Raw genomic sequence first — 18,422 nt, forward strand, 5'->3', positions numbered from 1 at the left:
ACACCTGCATCCTCATGGATGCTGGTTGGGTGTGTTTCTGCTGAGCCACAGTGGAAACTCCCAGAGTAAATTATTAATGAGCTGGTCCAGAACTGTTATCAGTAAACACACAGGTTGTTCTAAGGGGAAGGTTGTACGACTCTGGTAGGGAGAGTGAGGTTGCAGTGCTGGGAAAGTTGGTGGGGGGGGTGCTTGCTTCTCAGCCTCCGTCCACAGGGAAAGACCCGAATGAGCCAGCCATTTGCATGAGATCCTCTTCAGTGGCCAGAAAGTCTATTTTCCTGGCATTTCAGGTGCTTACAAGGCTGAGTGCCTCTCTGAGTCACTATTCCAGAAGCAAGATGCTTTAAACAAGCACTTTCTCTCACTCCCAGAAAGGGTTGACCCATTCCTGCTCAGTTAATCCTTCCCAGAAATTAAGACAGCCATCCATGGTGTTTGGTTGACCAGCCACAAATTCGTATACAAATTCCACGGGAGAGAGCGGGGAGGCCACTGGAAGACGAGAACGTCAGGAAGTATATGTTTGCAACTTATTGAGATAGAAATGGCTGTCCTTGTTTGGGGGTTTTTTTTGTTTCTTTTTTTCTTTTTCTTTTTTCTTTTTTGCCATTTTCTTGGGCTGCTCCCATGGCATATGGAGGTTCCCAGGCTAGGGGTCCAATCTGAGCTGTAGCCACCGGCCTACACCACAGCCACAGCAATGCGTGATCCAAGCCGGTTCTGTGATCTGCACCACAGCTCACGGCAATGCCAGATCCTTAACCCACTGAGCAAGGGCAGGGATCAAACCTACAACCTCATGGTTCCTAGTCGGATTCGTTAACCACTGAGCCACGACGGGAGCGCCTGGCCTTGTTTTTATTTTAGCAAGAAGCATGACCCATTCGCCATGGAAAAGCTTCTCAGACGAGGTCATTTTGAGCCCATTTACTTCACTTTTCTGAGCCTCAGTTTCTACATATGTGATATAGTTTTGACCGAATCTTTTAGGAATGGTCGCGAGGGTAAATGCATAGAAAACATGTAGCAAATTTCCTGCCCTCAGTAAGCCTTTAGTAGCTGCCGTCCTTAAACTGGTTGATCCCTGCACCATATATCTGTATTTCTCTAACATCGCTGAATCTCCTGAAACCTATTAGGATATTCAAACAAAAAGCCTGTTAAAGCTGATTTTATTTTCATTTTCAAGAATAAGGGAGTCCCCGTCGTGGCTCAGTGGTTTATGAATCCGACTAGGAACCATGAGGTTGCGGGTTCGATCCCTGGCCTTGCTCAGTGGGTTAAGGATCTGGCGTTGCCGTGAGCTGTGGTGCAGATCATAGAACCGGCTTGGATCACGCATTGCTGTGGCTGTGGTGTAGGCCGGTGGCTACAGCTCAGATTGGACCCCTAGCCTGGGAACCTCCATATGCTGCAGGAGTGGCCCAAGAAAGGGCGAAAAGACAAAAAAAAAAAAAGAAAGAAAAAGACTAAGAATTGATTTTCTTTCACTTTCTTTCAGAAGGAAATGCCAGACACTGCCACCCCAGTCATAACATATTGATGCCCTTTCTTCAGTATTGAATTTTGGTTTCTACTAACCATCTCCGAATTTCATTGAGATGGTGTCTGAGGGCGTCAGTGTCTGAACGTATCTAGAAAACCTGTGCATTTTAAAAGACATGCACCTTTACTGACACAGTAAAAGAGTGAGAGATGAGAGAAGGCAAGATGGGCCTAAGAATTTAGGTCTTCCACTGAAGAGAAAAACCTGGCCATGTGGAGGAAACATAGCAAGGAATGTAGGTAAGGCCCAGAGCTAACAATGTCTAAAGGCTGGTTTTTCCTCATTGCTTTCTGTCTCCTCTGCCTAAATTCTTCTAACTTTGATGAGACAAATACCTGTAGGGTCAAGATAAAGAAATTATCATAGGAAGAGTTCCTGTCGTGGCTCAGTGGTTAACAAATTCAACTAGGAACCATGAGGTTGCGGGTTGGGTTCGATCCCTGGCATTGCTCAGTGGGTTAAGGATCCGGCGTTGCCATGAGCTGTGGTGTAGGTTGCAGATGCGGCTCGGATCCCACGTTGCTGTGGCTCTGGTGTAGGCTGGCAACTACAGCGCCAAATGGACCCCTGGCCTGGGAACCTCCGTATGCCTCAGGAGTGACCCAAGAAATGGCAAAAAGACAAAAAAAAAAGAAAGAAAGAAAGAAAGAAATTATCACAGGAGTTTGGTTAGACGATGCTAAGAAGAATCCGGGGAGAGCATATGGGCTAACCTGGCTCCTGGTGGAATTGGTTTTCTGAGATAACTTACAGGTCCCAAATGGTGTGCCCATAAGGAATTCCAAAAAAACCATTTTACTGCCAGCCATGCCCCTCTGTAGGATCTTCTGCCTGGGAAGAATGGGAGACACGGCACTGCAAAACTTGGATGCTTTAGAACTGAACAAACTCGCTGTGTGACCTTGGAGAAATTGCCTAACCTCTCAGAGCCTGAGTTTGCTCATCTGAAAAAAGGCGGATAATATCTTCTTTGTAAGGTTGTGATGAGGAGGCAGTGGGAAACAATCTGTGATGTGCTTGTCATGTTGTAAGCTTTCAAAATCTGTTATTCCTCTTGTGTATTGAAAAGCTGTTTCTCTAATTCATAAAGAGGAAGGCAGGGATGGTTTGACCTGGGAGATTTACTGGTCTTTCTAGTTACACTTAGGGGTGAGGGGAAGAGCTTTTGTTTTTGAATATTTCTGTTTCACTCTCTCATTTGTTCACTTTGAGGCCCATTTATAGTATGATCATGTCAATCATTCAGCATGTGGATAAATTTTCATTATCATACTACCTTAGCTTATTCTCGTACATACAGCATATTTCTGGGAAATTTAACTAAGAGCCTATGAGTTGTGCCATATTTAGGCAGATGGTTACCTATTGAGTACACAATAGGACAGGAAACCCATGTGCGCTGGGACTCTGATTATGGTCCTCCTGACCTTGGCACATCCTCTTGACTCCTTTAAACTTTATTATTTTTTTATTGTTATTTTTTATATGTAAAATATGAGATTGGTGATTGGGTTTCTAACATCCTTGTACATCCTCCAAATTCTATGGTTCAAGTTCTCAGTCCTTTGTGTAATTGTCTAATAGCACAAGCTGATGGCCAAACTTCCCCGAAGCTGGTGAATCTTCTGGAGATTTGGAAGTTGGGACACTGATGAATATGCCACAGTTCAAGCATGGATAGGTATCTCAGCAAGAGAGAAAGCATCAGTGATGAACTGATGTTCCCTAATCCACTGAGCCTAAAGCTGGAACTGCCTGAGACTCATTTAATATTCTTGCATCTTCCACATGCTTGTCATTTTGAATTATGGCCGTATGCTGAGCAGATGGCCTCTGGGCTGATCTCTTTGTTCAAGAGGGAGAGTTTATATTCATTTATCTGTACATTACTTTTTTAAAACTCATGGGATTTCTAAGGATGAGTTCAGAATTCAGACACACTAGGAGCAAGCCATGTGGGTGAGAACAGGCATCTTCCATGTTCCACGTGGGATCTGATGTCATCCAGAGTTTGGCAAATGAATGTTTCCATATACTTTGAGTTAACATATTTCTAGTATTATGATCTTTCGAAAAGTCATTCTCAGCTCTAGCCAACCAACCATCTAACCACTGATCCAAATGGGCACTTGGCAAGACAACTTTCACCATTGTTTTATTCTTTGTACTTGGGTTTCCTGAGATACCCATACCTCACACGATTCCACTCTCTTCTTTTGTTGTGTGTGAGTGCATTTGTCTTTCAAACAACCAAAAAAGTCCGGACCAGGACAGTGGGGGAAGATGGCAGGCCATTGCTAAACTTTACTGGGTTGTGGCCATGCCGTTTCTCAACTGTCCCCTTTATTCTGTTAACCATCAGTGCTCCATACTTGCCATCAGAACAACTGCTGACCCTTCAGCACTTAGAAGCCTGAAGGACAAGATCTGGGGGGAGATGGATGCAATACTTATCCTGAGTGAGATGGTAGCGTAGTGGCTGCTCCACAAAACACTAGCATTCCCCCCCCTGGAATCCAACTGAGCACCGTTCAATAGACATTGATCCAATACCTGCTGTGCATGAGACTCTGTGATACAGTCTAGAAATATAGAGATGGATAAGATAAGGACCTCGGTCTTGAGTGGTTTACACTATAAGGACAGCAACAGCTTATGTAGAATATACTCTATGCCATGCATTGCTTTAAATGCTTCCTATGTGTTGGCTCACGTGACCTTCAGAACAACGCCACAAGGTCGGTACTGTCATTTTCATCTCGATTTTCTAGGTGGAAAATGGAAATGCAGAGAGAGTGGGTAACTTGGTCAGTTAGAAAGTGAAAGAGCAACAGAACCAGAATCCAAACCCAGGCAGTTGACTGAGTCCGACTCCTATGCTGGCATATTCTGCCTGTACTTTTCCTCTTCACTGATAACCTGGGTAGCATCTTCATCGTCCAAATCCTCGTAGTCTTTTTCTTATAAACAACCATTTATACAATGTTCTCAAAGCAAAACAAAAAAATCTTTCACCCCAAAAACAAGGTGGAAAAAAAAAACCCCAAAAAATTACTCATAAAGCCCACTACTGTTGTCATTTTAGTTTATGTCATTTAAAGCTGTGCGTTTCTCATTTTTGTAAAAATAAACATTTTAAAATCTGCATTTTTTTCACTGGGGATTATGTCAGGTCTGTTTCTCTTCAGTATATTCTTCTTCAACATAACTTTAATGCTCAGTTGGTTTGATGTTTTCAAATCATGCTTCCACTGCACAGCTGACCTAACTAATCCCTTATTGTTGGAATTGAGGTTATTTCCTACATTTCACGGTCATAAACTACGTGATCATGCACATCTTTGTGTACACCTTTTTTCATCTACGTTTGACGTTTCCTTAGGTGGTTGTGGTGTTTAGGTCGGGAAAACAGAACCAGACTTCAGAATCAAGTTCCAAAGAACCATTTAGGTTCTTTTTTCTCCTGGAGAGCTTGAGAACTAGTAATACTATAAATGTCTTAGGGATGATCTAAGTCATCTTTTACTTTTTTTAGGGACAAAATTTTAAAACTTCGTCACTTGGAAACATGGGGAATTTTCTTCCTGAGAAACGGATGCATGGCTCTACCAAGGGTTACCTAAACCAAGATGGAGCTGGTCTGGGTGCCCCCCTCACCCCTCTTGACGAATCACTCAGTGGAATGAAGGAGAATCACACACAAGAGGATCAGGAAGATACAACACAGATTTAGTAGGAACTCTGTGAGAGTGAAAATGCAGAGAGGCTGACAGGCCAGGAGGGAAAACACAGTGTGAAATAAATAGCAAGCGAAAGACCATCAAACCGTGGTGGTTCAATAGATAGGGGTCGACCTCAGGCTTTGGAGGTCCATGGGGTGGAGGCAGAAGTCCAGCTCCACTTCTTATTTGCTGTGTGATCTCAAGGTTGTTCCTCCTGTCTGAGTCTCGGTCTCTTCATCTGTAAAATGGGCTTGTGAGAACACCTGCTTCAAAGAGTTGTTGTGAGGATTTAACCAGATCATCTAAGTCTAAGTGGTGCTGGCTGGCTGCGTTGCGTGGGGCCCTGGGCTACTGAAAGTTCATCATCATCTTCTTCAGCATCAGCATCACTCCATGGATGGGGTTATGTGATCCGAGGTCAGGGCCCACACGCTGGTGTGGCATGTGAAAACCATCGGGGAGGTTTGCTTTTCCAGGAATGACAGCAAATGAAAGGGTGCCAGGTGACAGCTCTGGGAAAGGATCATCACACTTGCTTCCTGAAGTGTAAGGGGTATTGGCTTGGTATTTCCCCTCTGCTTTCTGAGGCAAACGAGGGCAGTTTGGGGCCCTGTATTGGCAGGGCTGGTACCTCTGACGACAGGGTGTGCAGGAGTGGATAGGCTTATAGCTTGTACTTCAGCATTCCTCTGGTGTTTTTTAGAAGTTTACAATTAAAAATCACTTTGCATTTAAGCTTCTTTCGGGTGCTCTTGGTAGGATCTCCATTCAAAGGGAGAAAAGGGGGAACTCTATTGGCTAAGGTCACTGGGATGTTTAGGGAGTCACTAGGCTGCAGGTGGAGCAGGACTTAGGGCACGGAAGCCGTCAGGGACATTGTGTTCCCTCTCATCTCTTGGCTAGACTTTCCCGGGTTATGCTCATTTCAGGGAATGATGGCTTCTAGCAGCTCAAGGCTTACAGCCTCCTCACCGTGGATAATTTCAGGAATAAAAAGTGCCTCTTTCCTGATGCCCCCAGGAAAAGGCCCAGGGAATAGTTTCATTAGCTGGTCTCTCAGGCACACCTGTTCCTGGTCTGATCATTTTAGGAAAGGTTTTTATTTTATTTTTTTAGGACCGTACCAGTGGCATATGGAGGTTCCCAGGCTAGGGGTCTAATCAGAGCTACAGCTGCTGGCCTACACCACAGCCATGGCAACGCAGGATCCGAGCCTCGTCTGCCACCTACACCACAGCTCATGGCAACGCCAGATCCTCCACCCACTGAGCGAGGCCATGGTTCCTAGTTGGATTCGTTTCCACTGTGCCACAACGGGAACTCCCAGGAAAGGTTGTTGGATTGACTGGGTCTAGATCACTGGGTTCACTTCTAGGAGCATATGGAAAGGAGCAATTCCCTAAGGAGATACCAGGAAGACAGAAAGAATGGGAAGAAGGCAGGAGGGGAGGAAGGAAGAAAAAGTTAGATGCATGCCCGCTATAGCGTCATAAAAACCTCATGATTATATGACTCACACCTGAGCCCTGCAATACTTAATTCCAGCTTAATTTATGAAGAATCATTTTCTTTTCCCTTTTCCACCTCCACTTCCATGGATGTGTGGTTTCTAAGGGTGGCTTTCCATCCCCTGAAGCTCCAGCAGTGGCTGTGTGTGAATCCTGCTGCTTCGAACTCAGAGTGTCATTAGTAGCATAACAGCCACCCTGTGCAGCTTAACTTCTCCCTACAGATTCTAAAAATACCCCAAGGCCCTCAAAACAAACAGTGAGGCCTCAGCGTGCGCAGGCGCCGACCCAGCAGGGCTCCTCCGCTACCCCAGTGCTGCCACTGGAAAGACAGCCATTGGCTCCCTCAGCTCTCTTCTTCCTTCTTTATTTTCAGTGTGGGCTCACCTATTCCACTGCTTGTGCAGGGGAGAAAAAGAGAGGTGATCGACGGAGCAGAACCGACTGGAGGAAAGGGGAAGAGAAAGCAGCACACTGGTCCACGCTGTCGTTTTGCAGCTCGCTGTAGACCTGAACTAAGATGTGTCAAGAGATCAGCCCAGTCCAGGGAGCAGCAGAGATTAGCGGGGATTTAATATAAAACTCTTTAACCTGAGGTCACCTAGAATAACTCTCACGTATGTGTTCATGGAGAGACCCGAGGACCATATGCGAAGGTTAGTGCTCACAAAAATAGTGCCACAACCTGGGTTATTTTTCCAAAGCAAAGCCAAACCCGATCCCCTTTCTGTGAAATTCTTAAGTGAAGTTGGAGCAGCCAGGGAACCGAGCTCTTTTTGTCTCAAGGAGGCGTCTCGTTTTGTGGGATTAAGGAGCCGAGCGTCTTGGCATCACGTGGGTTGGGACCCTGCCTAGTGCTGTCTTATCAAACCAGTGAGCGCTTGGCTTGTTTGAAACCGGGCCAAGGGATTAAGGGATATAATCAGATGGGTTATGAAAATATATGAGTCATTACAGACCTGACCTTTTATAGATTTCCTGGAAGAATCAGATGTCTCTTTAAGATAATGAACTTGAACCCAGTAGAAGCATGTGAGGAAGGTCTTTTGCTCTTGATGCTTAATCGAATCTGAAAAGCGGGGTGAAAAAACCCACAGCTTTTTACCAACTCTATGGATGTCTGGACTACATCGAACATTTGTTTTAGCGATTGGGGAATGGCTGTTGGATGAATAGATTGCCCAGAAGTTGTTCTCAGAGCAACCTTTCAGTTGGCTGGTTTATGGCAGGATGCTGGGATTTAAATGAAAAAGTTCAGCCTTGTAGGGCAAGCGTGAGTAAGTTCTTGGGACAGAACGTACATAGCATTGTTTCCATCCATACGTGAGTGGAGGAAGCATATGTACCCTGGACATGTGCTTCTCATTGGAAAATGCGATCAAATGTCTCTCTCTGGACTGGTTCTCATGGAAAGTCTTTGGCATCTTTTCAAGCCTCAAGTAAAGGCTTCTAAGCTCCCGAATTGCTAGGTGGTCTCTCCCAAGGAACGAGTCGGAGGCAGGGGTGCCTTGCTCTTTGTGGGTGGGAGTTGGATCATTCAGGGTTTCAGTTCTGCCTTCTTTACAACATCTCCATTGCTTATTTAAGTTGAATTGCCTAAATGTGGCAGTGGTTTTTAATAGTTTTGTGAATCTGGGCAGCTTAATAACAATATTAGTAATAAGGATAGCGGCAGGAACCAGAACTAACATTTCTAGAGCTCTTTCTTTATGCCAGACACGGTTCTCTGTGTCACAGATTTTAATGCAATGAATCTACAAACAGTGAGGTTTAAGATTTATCCCTTTATCTGCTCCTCCTTCTAGAGCTGAAATTAGCCAGAGTGCCTATGTGTCTTTTCCAAGATGGCCAGATAATTGCCAACTTTTAACTGTATCCAGTTAATAGAGTTTAATTGAAGAGGGCCGTATGTTGTATGTTCGTTATATGGACTCACTCTTTTTTAAGGAAAATTTTATTGACGTATAGTTGACTTAAAATGTTGCGTTAATTTCAGGTGTACAGCAAAGTGAATCAGTTACACATATACTTATCCATTCCTTTTTAGATTCTTTTCCCATGTAGGTCCTATAGAGTATTGAGTAGATTTCCCTGTGCTATATGGTAGATCCTTGTTGCTTATCCATTCCATATATAGTAGTATGTTTATGTCAATCACAACTTCTCAATTTATCCCTCCCCCCAGCGTTTCCCCTTTGGTAACCATAAGTTTCATTTTGAAATCTTTGAGTGCATTTCTGTTCTGTGAATAAGTTCTTTTGTATCATTTTAAATTAGATACTGCGTATTAGTGATCTCATATGATATTCGTCTTTCTCTGTCTGACTCACTTCACTTAGTGTGATAATCTCTAGGTCCATCCATGTTGCTGCAAATGGCATTAGTTCTTTTTATGGCTGAGTAATATTCCACTGCATATAGGTACCACATCTTCTTTATCCAGTCTTCTGTCAATGGACATTGAAGATGTTTACATGTTTTGGCTGTTGTAAATAGTGCTGCCGTGAACACTGGGGTGCGTGTATCTTTTCAAATTATGGTTTTCTTTGGATAGATGCCCAGGAGTGGCATTGCTGGATCATATGGTAGTTCTATATTTAGTTTTTTAAGGAACCTCCAAACTGTTCTCCATAGTGGCTGCACCAGTTTACATTCCCACCTTTGGACTCACACTTATCTTTTACACTCTCGTTGGTTTGTGGGTGGTTAAATTCAAAGCTTACCATTTATCAATCCAATTGAGAGATTTAGTTCCAGACAAAGACTCATTTGGTTCCCTCTGCCCTTCTCACTTCCAGCACTTTGGAAAGGTTCTTATTTTATACTAAGTAGTTAAATTTTATGCAGGAGTTCCCGTCATGGTGCAGTGGAAATGAATCCACCTGAGAATCGTGAGGTTGCAGATTCGATCCAGGCCTAGCTCAGTGGGTTGAGGATCCGGCATTGCCGTGAGCTGTGGTGTAGGTTACAGGTGCAGCTCGGAACTGGCGTTACTATGGCTCTGGTGTAGGCCAGCAACTGCTGTAGCTCCGATTCGACCCCTAGCCTGGGAACCTCCATATGCCGTGGGTGCAGCCCTAAAAAGCAAAAAAAAAAAAAAAAAATTATGCAAAAAAAGGGAAGTGGACTTTTAGGGTTGCTCCTAAACACACAGATTGCTGGTGTGAACGGAAAGGGTGAACACTTTCAGAAATGAAGATATTTAACAAATTAGTTCAGGTTTGTGACACTTTCCGACTGCTTCAGACCAGTCATTAGTGTTCCGTCTGGTTTTGCCTCTGCCTTTGTGGGAAGATGCGCAGTGTGCAGCAGCGAGCTGCTCTGGGATTGCTGTCTTCCTAGGAGGCAGGGTCCCTTGCGTGTCTTGTGTATCATCACCCAAACAATGTTTTGGAATAATCGGTCCCCAAGGTACCACAGTGCAAAGGCATCGGCCACTTTCACTATGCCTGTGGCTTAGGATCTGGGGATTCTGTCTTTTCCTAAATCCGCACATTGCTTTTCCTTTCAGAATATGGAATCCTCTACTGCAAATGCACTTTTGAGGTAGGAGGCAGTGATAACTGCTGATGCTATTTCCAGGTTTGAAACCTGTGGACTGGGCTTGCATTTAGGGCAGCTTGTCTGGTTTGGTGTGGCTTTCTTCTGGCTGAAACTAGTAAAGGAACTTCCAAGTGCCGTGCCGGTCCTGTTTTCCATGTGCAAGTGTTTCCAGTTAGAAATGCCTGTTTTGCAAAATGGATTGTGAATTTGTGTTTCTTAAAGCAAAACCCACCTTGGAATGCAAGAGAGACGGGTGTTTGCGATTTTCTAGATAGTTTAGGTCATGGAAGCGTCTCAAGTAAGAGACATAGGCCCCAAACAAAAGAAAACAAGCAAAACAAACAAACAAAGCAAAACAGACAAACACAAACTACTCTAATTGCTCAAGGTCTGAATAATCTGATGTGATCAACGTGACAGGCAACATCAGGGACCGTGGCAAAAGCTGCATGAAGATGCCTGTTCAGGCTTAGCTTTCAGGGTTACTTTTCAGGGGCTGCTTAGAGGAGGCTTATTTCTTCCTGCCTACTTGATTTTTTTGCACCTTATGAGTCTTCCTTGGAAATAGAATGAATAGGGGGCTTTGGCCATCAGGAAAATCGAGGCTTAAAAAGTCTGGCGTAGCCCCTTGGCTCTCTGGTAACCTTTTGGAACCTCAGTTGCCTCATTTGAATATGGAGTTGATAATTACTCCCTTTTGGCGATGATCAAGTGGAATGACGGATGTGGACCATCTGGTACATAGCGTGGGTTCTGTGATGGTCACCCGCTTCATTTTGCATCTTACTTTCTAAGATGAGGACAAACCAGAGGATGATCTGATAAAGCGAGCCAGTCCAATCGTGGTTGAAATAAGAAGGTCAAGAGAGGAGTTTCTGCTGCAGTGCAGCAGGTTGAGGATCTGGCTCTGTCTCTGTAACAGCTTGGGTTGCCGCAGAGTTGTGGGTTCAGTCCCCGGCCCAGGCACTTCCACTTGCTGCCATAAATTTTAAAAAGTCAATAAAGAAAGAGAAGCCTATAGCCTCTTGTGGTAACATAGTTTTCAGGCTCTATCCCAGCTTCTACTGCTAACTTGCTGTGTGACCTTGAGCAGTCGTTTAGCCTCTCTGATCCTTGATTTCCTGATTTGTGAAGTGGCAATAACAATAGCAGATCCTACCTCCTAGGGCTGTGGAGAGGATTAAACAATCCAATGCAGGCAGTGTCTACCTCAGTGCGCTACAAATAGTGACAGGAACTATACCTCTGTTTCTCTTTTACCCCTCTGGCTGCCTCCTTCTTGATCTTCATGAAGACTTGGGTCTTCCTGGCTTGCCCAGTCCTCCGTGCATGTCAAACCTGCTGCATTTGGGGAAGCTCACCTGTACCCACAAAGTGGTCTTTCCACCTCCAAGGGACCCAGGACCTTCCTGGGCAGTGGCCATCAACCTGTGGGTATTAAGTGGATCTGTGGAGTGGGGACACTGAAAAAATGTGAATCAGAGAGGGAAAGATGAGAAGGTCACATCTTGAAGTATGTATACGTGATGTTTTTTTTCTTCCAGTTTTACTGGGACGTAATTGACATACAGCCCTGTGTAAGTTTAAGGTGTGCAGCATAATGACTTGACTTACATATGTCACGAAGTGATAATTACCCCACGCATCATCTAATATGGATAAAAAATAAGATAGGACACATTTTTTTCCCTTACGATGCGAACTGAGGATTTATTCTCTCACCGATGTTCGCATATAACATACAGCAGTATTAACTATATCCATCATGCTGTGCAGTGTGTCCCCCGTGTGTATTTGTCTTAGAACTGGAAGTCTGTGCCTTTTGACTTTCTTCATCCAACTCCCTCTTCCCCACCCCCTGCCTTCAGTGACCACAACTCTGATCTCTTTTCCTATGAGTTTGTTTGCTTTTCAAAGCAAAACTGACCTAACAACACTGTTAGTTCCTGCTGTACGACATAATGATTCCGTATGTCTATACCTTTAAAACTGAAGTGATCTGTCCTTCTGAAGAAGATCCAGGTTTCTCAATCTAATCGTTGCCAACTTCTTTTCGCTGCTGTCGTTCACAATTTCAAACAGATTTCATGTCACATTCAAGATGAGTCCTTTTTCACAGGCGTGGGAGGGAGCGACACAGTTTGAGTACCACGACAAAGATTAAGCACCTGAGTTTATAAACTGAGAATGCCAGTGGTTTTGATCCTTTTGTCATTTGTATTTTGGGGGGTGTTTTTTTCAACACTAAATTCTATAAAATTTTTAGATAATTTTAGACTTAAAAGAAGAACCGTGAAAATAATACGGAGAGTTCCCGTATGCCCCTCACTCAGCTTCCTGTCAGGGTAGCATTTTACATAACCAGAGAACATTGATTAAGACTAAAATTAGGAGTTCCCGTCGTGGCGCAGTGGTTAACAAATCCGACTAGGAACCATGAGGTTGCGAGTTCGGTCCCTGCCCTTGCTCAGTGGGTTAACGATCCGGCGTTGCCATGAGCTGTGGTGTAGGTTGCAGACGCGGCTCGGATCCCGCGTTGCGGTGGCTCTGGCGTAGGCCGGTGGCTGCAGCTCCGATTGGACCCCTAGCCTGGGAACCTCCATATGCCGCGGGAGCGGCCCAAGAAATACCAACAACAACAAAAAAGACAAAAAAAAAAAGAAAAAAAAAGACTAAAATTAACCTTGCCCCAATACTATCAGAACTCATTCAGATTTCTCCAGGTTTTCTTTTATTTTCTTTCTTTCTTTTTTTTTCTTTTTTTCTTTTTCTTTTTTTCTTTTTTTTTTGTCTTTTTAGGGCTGTACCCGTGGCATATGAAGGTTCCCAGATTAGGGGATGTATCGGAGCTGTAGCTGCCAGCCTACACCACAGCCACAGCAATGTGCGATCCAAGCCACACCTGCGACCTACACCACAGCTCACCGCAACGCCAGATCCTTAACCCACTGAGCGAGGCCAGGGATCGAACCTGCATCCTCATGGATGCTAGTCAGATTCGTTTCCTGCACCATGACGGGAACTCCAGATTTACCCCAGTTTTCCGCACAGGTCCTCTCTCAGTGCTGGGATCCAATCCAGGATCCCCCAGTGCATTTAGCTGTCTCTTTTCTTCCCATCTGGGACAGTTTCTCAGTCTTTCCTTGTCCTTTTTGACCTTGACACTTTTGAAGGGGACTGATGAGCTATTTTGTAGAATGACTCTCAAGTTGGGATTATCTAATAATTGCTCCATTTCTGGCTTTTTAGTTGACTGCTCTATATATCCTTGATGACTCAGGCAGAGAAGCCATTTATAAATGAAAGTTTCAAGGCCTCATAAATCTGTCCCTCTGAGATGAGCCTGGTTGGGTATTACAGACCCTACAGGTTAAGAGTATAGACTCTGGACTCAGAGAGCCTGAGTTTTGTCCCAGGGTTCTGTTCCTGCCCCTGTGATGTACCTGCTCTGTGACCTTGTGACTATTATTTGACCTCTCTGTGCTTTCATGGCTTCATCTACAAAATGGGGATAATATGGAAATGGTCTCTTCAGGTCGTGGTGGAAATTGAGTTAAATCACGAGCTGCCTCCAACAGTACCTTGCATGTAGTCATCACTCAGCACGTCTCAGCTGCTACCATGGCTGCAGCCTCTGCGGCCCCTTCCTATGAAGCTCAGGAACAGTCCTCTCTCGGTGTCACTTCTCAGGTCTGCAAATTCAGGTGTGGTTCTGGCCAGACTGATGACCTTGCAGCAAACCCTTAGGGTTTAGGGACCGGGTCCTCAGGTCCCATCTAGAAAGCTCATTTCAACTGAATGACTGAACCCAGATTGCCAGGACCATGTAGAGGTTCAGTCTCCAGGGCCTCCTGGCTGCGCTCTGCTCTTAGGATGCACGTGTCGCATCTCCCACCCTTAATCCGTGCCAGCAGCCCTGGGCTCTGCTCTGCACTCTCTCCAGGCTCCCTTTCTCTGCTCTGCGCTTCTGTTCCTCTGTTCTGTATTCTTCTGGGCCTCTCACCGTGGTCCCTTCTCTTCATCTTCGTCCTCAGAATTGATATGAAGTGGGATGATGATGATATGAGGCAGGATGGTTACATACCTGCTTCTCTAGAAAGACCGGCTGGCCAGGTTTAATTCCCGGCCCCATCCCTTTCACATTACTTAGATCCCTGTGCTGTGGTTTCTTTGTCTCTGGAAGGAGCCAATAATGATAGTAACAGTGATTACAGGGAGAGTGACTGAGGCTTTATTCTCTGAGCTGCATTGTGTTAAATGTTACCTCTATTGTTGAATTCAGGCCTCATTGCAACTGTATGATGTAACTACGAACAAGCTTTGGATTTACCGGAAGAGGAAACTGAGAGATGGTTTAAGTAACTTGCCCAAGATCACAGAGCTCAGAGATGGAGGAGTAGGATTCAAACCCTGCCCCTGGCTTTGGAACTCACATTCTCATTCACTGTGCTCTTTGCTGCCTGGGGTCTTGATGGGTTTCTGTAACACTTTAGTAAAGTTCAGTAAACTTGAACAATTACTAATCCCATGATCTGACTTCTGCTTCCTCAGGCTCATGGTTTATGTGATTCAGTGTTGCAGCTTCTAGGATTTCTGGGTCCTGGACCCGGCACTCTGCACCATGCGCAGGGAACACCCTGTCCAATTCTCAGACCAATGTGCCTCCAACTCACTCTGTGCTAGCCACACAGCCCCCCACCCAGCAGATAGGCTCCCTCACAATCCTTCACCTTGATACAGCCCAGCCTGCAGTCCTCTGTTTCTGATCTACTCAGTTTCTAGTATGTTCACTCCTTTTCCATTTAGTTTCACCTTGCACCTCTGACCTTTAGTTCTGCTTCTCTGGCCCTGTTTCTGCCTTTTCCCCCTCACCCACAGCTGGCCTCATACCTACCCTGGACCAGCTTCTTCCTGTCCTCGGCTCAGCCTCTGTTGTGTGGCACAGTCCGAGGTGAATCCTTGCGACTGTTGTTCCCGTTGGGTTTGCTCCACTCATGAAGGGACTTTACCCTGTTATGGAAATAGCAGCACTTGGCCTTGGGCCTTGAGATCTGAAAGAAGGTATTCAGGAGAGGGTGCAGAAGAAGAGCTATAGGAGAGACGGAACAGGAGCCAGCCAGCGTTTTGTTCCCTGGGCCCAGGAAGCCCTTTTCCCATTCTGTGACTGGAGGGCCCCTGTGTTCCCGCAGGCTCCATTCCCGTCACTGTGTCTGAGATGAGGCCTTCTTCGTGCCTCAGCCCCAGCTCAGGCCCTACTTTGGCAGATCCTAGTGCTTCTGAAAGTCTGTCCACCTAGGGTATACACAGGCCCAAATCTGTGACCACGCAGTTATCAGGGAGATGTAGTGGGTGAAGTCCAGGTGCTCCAGCCAGACTGCCTGCGTTTGCATCCCTAACCACCAAGTGCCAAAGCTACCGAGCTCAGGCAGGAGACTGAAATCCTTATACCTCAGTTTCTTCATTTGTAAAATGTATCTACTAAGGGTATTCACCTTACAAAGTAATTTTTTTTTTTTTTTTTTTGCTTTTTAGGGCCATCCCCAAGGCATATGGAGGTTCCCAGGCTAGGGGTCCCATTGGAGCTACAGCTGCGAGCCTACACCACAGCCACAGCCAACGCGGGATCCGCACTCTATCTTCAACCTACACCATAGCTCACGGCAGTGCCAGATCCTTAACCCACTGAGTGAAGCCAGGGATCGAACCCGCAACCTCATGGTTCCTAGTCGGATTCGTCTCTGCTGCACCGCGATGGGAACTCCACAAAGTAATTTTAAGGAAGTTCAAAGTGTTGATTATAATTATTTTTATTAGTGGGCATTTTTCGAGGCTACCGATAGCATCATACTCATATTTGCAGCTGGTTCCGGCCTAGGTCCTTCCTGGTTATTGAGAATAAATTTGCAGTAAGTACCTGAGGACTTGAGAATAAATATCTCAAATAAATTGTATGGGGGTGTGTACTTGGGAGCTATGAAGAAAAGTGAAAAAGTTAGTAATCTAGCTCAGAGGGTTTGAATGTGGGCTCCAGAACCACGGAAGCAGAGGAGATGGGACCAGCGCACGATGAAACTGCAGGAGAACAGTAACTGAATGAGGCCATCAGTTGGGTGATGTGAGCTGTTAATGAAGGCTCTATATGAAGTGATGAAAATTGGGAGTTCTCATTGTGGCTTAGCAGATTAAGAACCAAACGAGTATCCATGAGGATGTGGGTTTGATCCCTGGCCTCACTCAGTGGGTTAAGGATCTGGCATTGCCGTGAGCTATGGTGTAGGTTGAAGACAAGGCTCGGATCCCGCATTGGCTGTGGCTGTGGTGTAGGCCAGCAGCTGTAGCTCCAATTCGACCATTAGCCTGGGAACTTTCATATGCCTTGAGGGCAGCCCTAAAAAGAAAAAAGAAAAAAAAAATGATAGAAGTGATGAGATTCTAGGTCCAGCTGAACATGAGGGAAAGAAGCACCCAATTCTATGAGAAAAGACAGCAGGGAGCAAGGCTCAGCTGCCTGGAGGGGTGATGGGGTGGGGGTGAGGCGGGCAGCCTCATCATGACTTTTCACCAGGCACACTTCCTTCTCTCCCCCTTCCATTCCTTCTCTGCCTTCTCTCCAAGTCGCTTCTTTGCTCGCCCCTCTACCTGGCTACACTCTGCCCATCTTGGGAAGCTGCAGACAGTAGTTAAGGCACCAAGGGCTGAAGGAGAAGCCAGGCCGGACCCCAGGGCTCCTTCCTAAACTTCCCATGACATTGAGTGGCTTCATAGCTCTTGGGCTACTCTTATTTTGTTCTATTTTTGTTTTTTTCAACCTAGCAAATTTTTAGACCAGCAGCCTAGTCAAATGAGTTTCAAGATCCGGTAGGGTAACGCCTCTTAGACCTCAGAGTGTTTAAGAATCACCTGGGGATTCTGTTAGAAATTCAGTTTCTCAGTCCGCGGGGCTGGGCGGAGCCTGAGACTCTGCAGGTTTCTATCTCTCAGGTGATGGTTGCCAGAATACCCATTGATAAGAGAAGGAGCACATTCATTCAGCCAGTGGTACTTCTGACTGTTCACTAAAGCATTCACGCTACAAAAGGGATGCCTCGACCATCCCTGAAGAGGTGGCCTCCTCCTAAAGACATGCAGTGAGGTCACCGTCTTCCTTAGCAGAAGTTTCCCAGGCATGTCCCCTCATCTGGTGGTGCCAAGGAAAATGAGGCTCTAGGTTCAAAATCAGCTTCGCAGGGAGCAGTCAGCTTTACTTTGATCCACAGATGGGGACTCTAACTCAGCCGCCAAAGTCATATGCGAGCACTGACAAGGGCTTGAGAAAAATCCACTGTAACTGAGGGATGAGGTTCCGAGGGCCCAGCTGGACCACAGTAGATACTCGTCCAGGTCAACAGGAAGGGAGTGAATGTGGATTATGGCCAAGTGGGTGCCATGTCCAGGTGGTGAGGGGAGGCCATAGACAGGAGATGAATGGAATGATAGGAGGCAAGGGATCGGGACCCATACCGGGAGTGTCCATGGTGGGCTGGAGGAGGAGACTTGCTCAGGATGGATGAGGGAGGAAGTGCTCACTCAGGGAGCACTAGACTTACAGGTGCAGGACCAGAGTCAATATGGGTGAGTCACTTCATTTCATTGTCTGGGCAAGAAAAGAGCTTAACACTCCCAACCGGCTGATGGGAGAGGGGGGTGCCTTCCTTTCTGGCTCTCTGTGCCCCCACAGACCGTCGGGGAGGGCAGTTTGCCATCTTCCATCCACTCTGCCTGTCTTTTCGTCCCCTTCGCTCCCCAGCACAGAGAGCTCATTCTGGTCTTGGTCTGGGAGGTTATAAAATCTCTAATTGGCCACTAAGGATGCTGGGAAGGGGGGCTCAACCCCTACATTTCTCCCCCCAGCCATGTGCTTGAGTGAGACAGCTGTTCAGAAGGAATGAAAGGCCATCTCTCCCCGCACGGCCCCCGTTCCCCCTGCTCAGCCCTTCTCTTCACTCTTTACTCCATGCGGAAGAGTCCCTCTGCCTCCCGTGGAACCACAGGGATGCCTTACAACACCTGCTCCATTCTTTGGTCTCCTCTGCCAACCCACAAATCCTGTCTATTGGCCGC

At 46.0% G+C, this 18,422-nt stretch overlaps 1 protein-coding gene across 1 annotated transcript in view; it reads left to right on the top strand.

Annotated features, from left to right (window-relative positions):
• The first annotated feature begins 7,169 nt into the window (after positions 1-7,169).
• The window catches only part of SLC1A2 (solute carrier family 1 member 2), a 121,101-nt gene continuing 109,848 nt past the window's right edge, over positions 7,170-18,422 (top strand). Inside the window, exon 1 of the mRNA XM_047775988.1 lies at positions 7,170-7,435. Within this exon, the coding sequence (XP_047631944.1) occupies positions 7,407-7,435 (29 nt within the window). The 5' untranslated portion in view covers positions 7,170-7,406. The remainder of the gene's footprint in view (positions 7,436-18,422) is intronic.

This window comes from Phacochoerus africanus, chromosome 4, assembly GCF_016906955.1.
Source record: "Phacochoerus africanus isolate WHEZ1 chromosome 4, ROS_Pafr_v1, whole genome shotgun sequence".
NCBI lineage: Eukaryota > Metazoa > Chordata > Mammalia > Artiodactyla > Suidae > Phacochoerus > Phacochoerus africanus.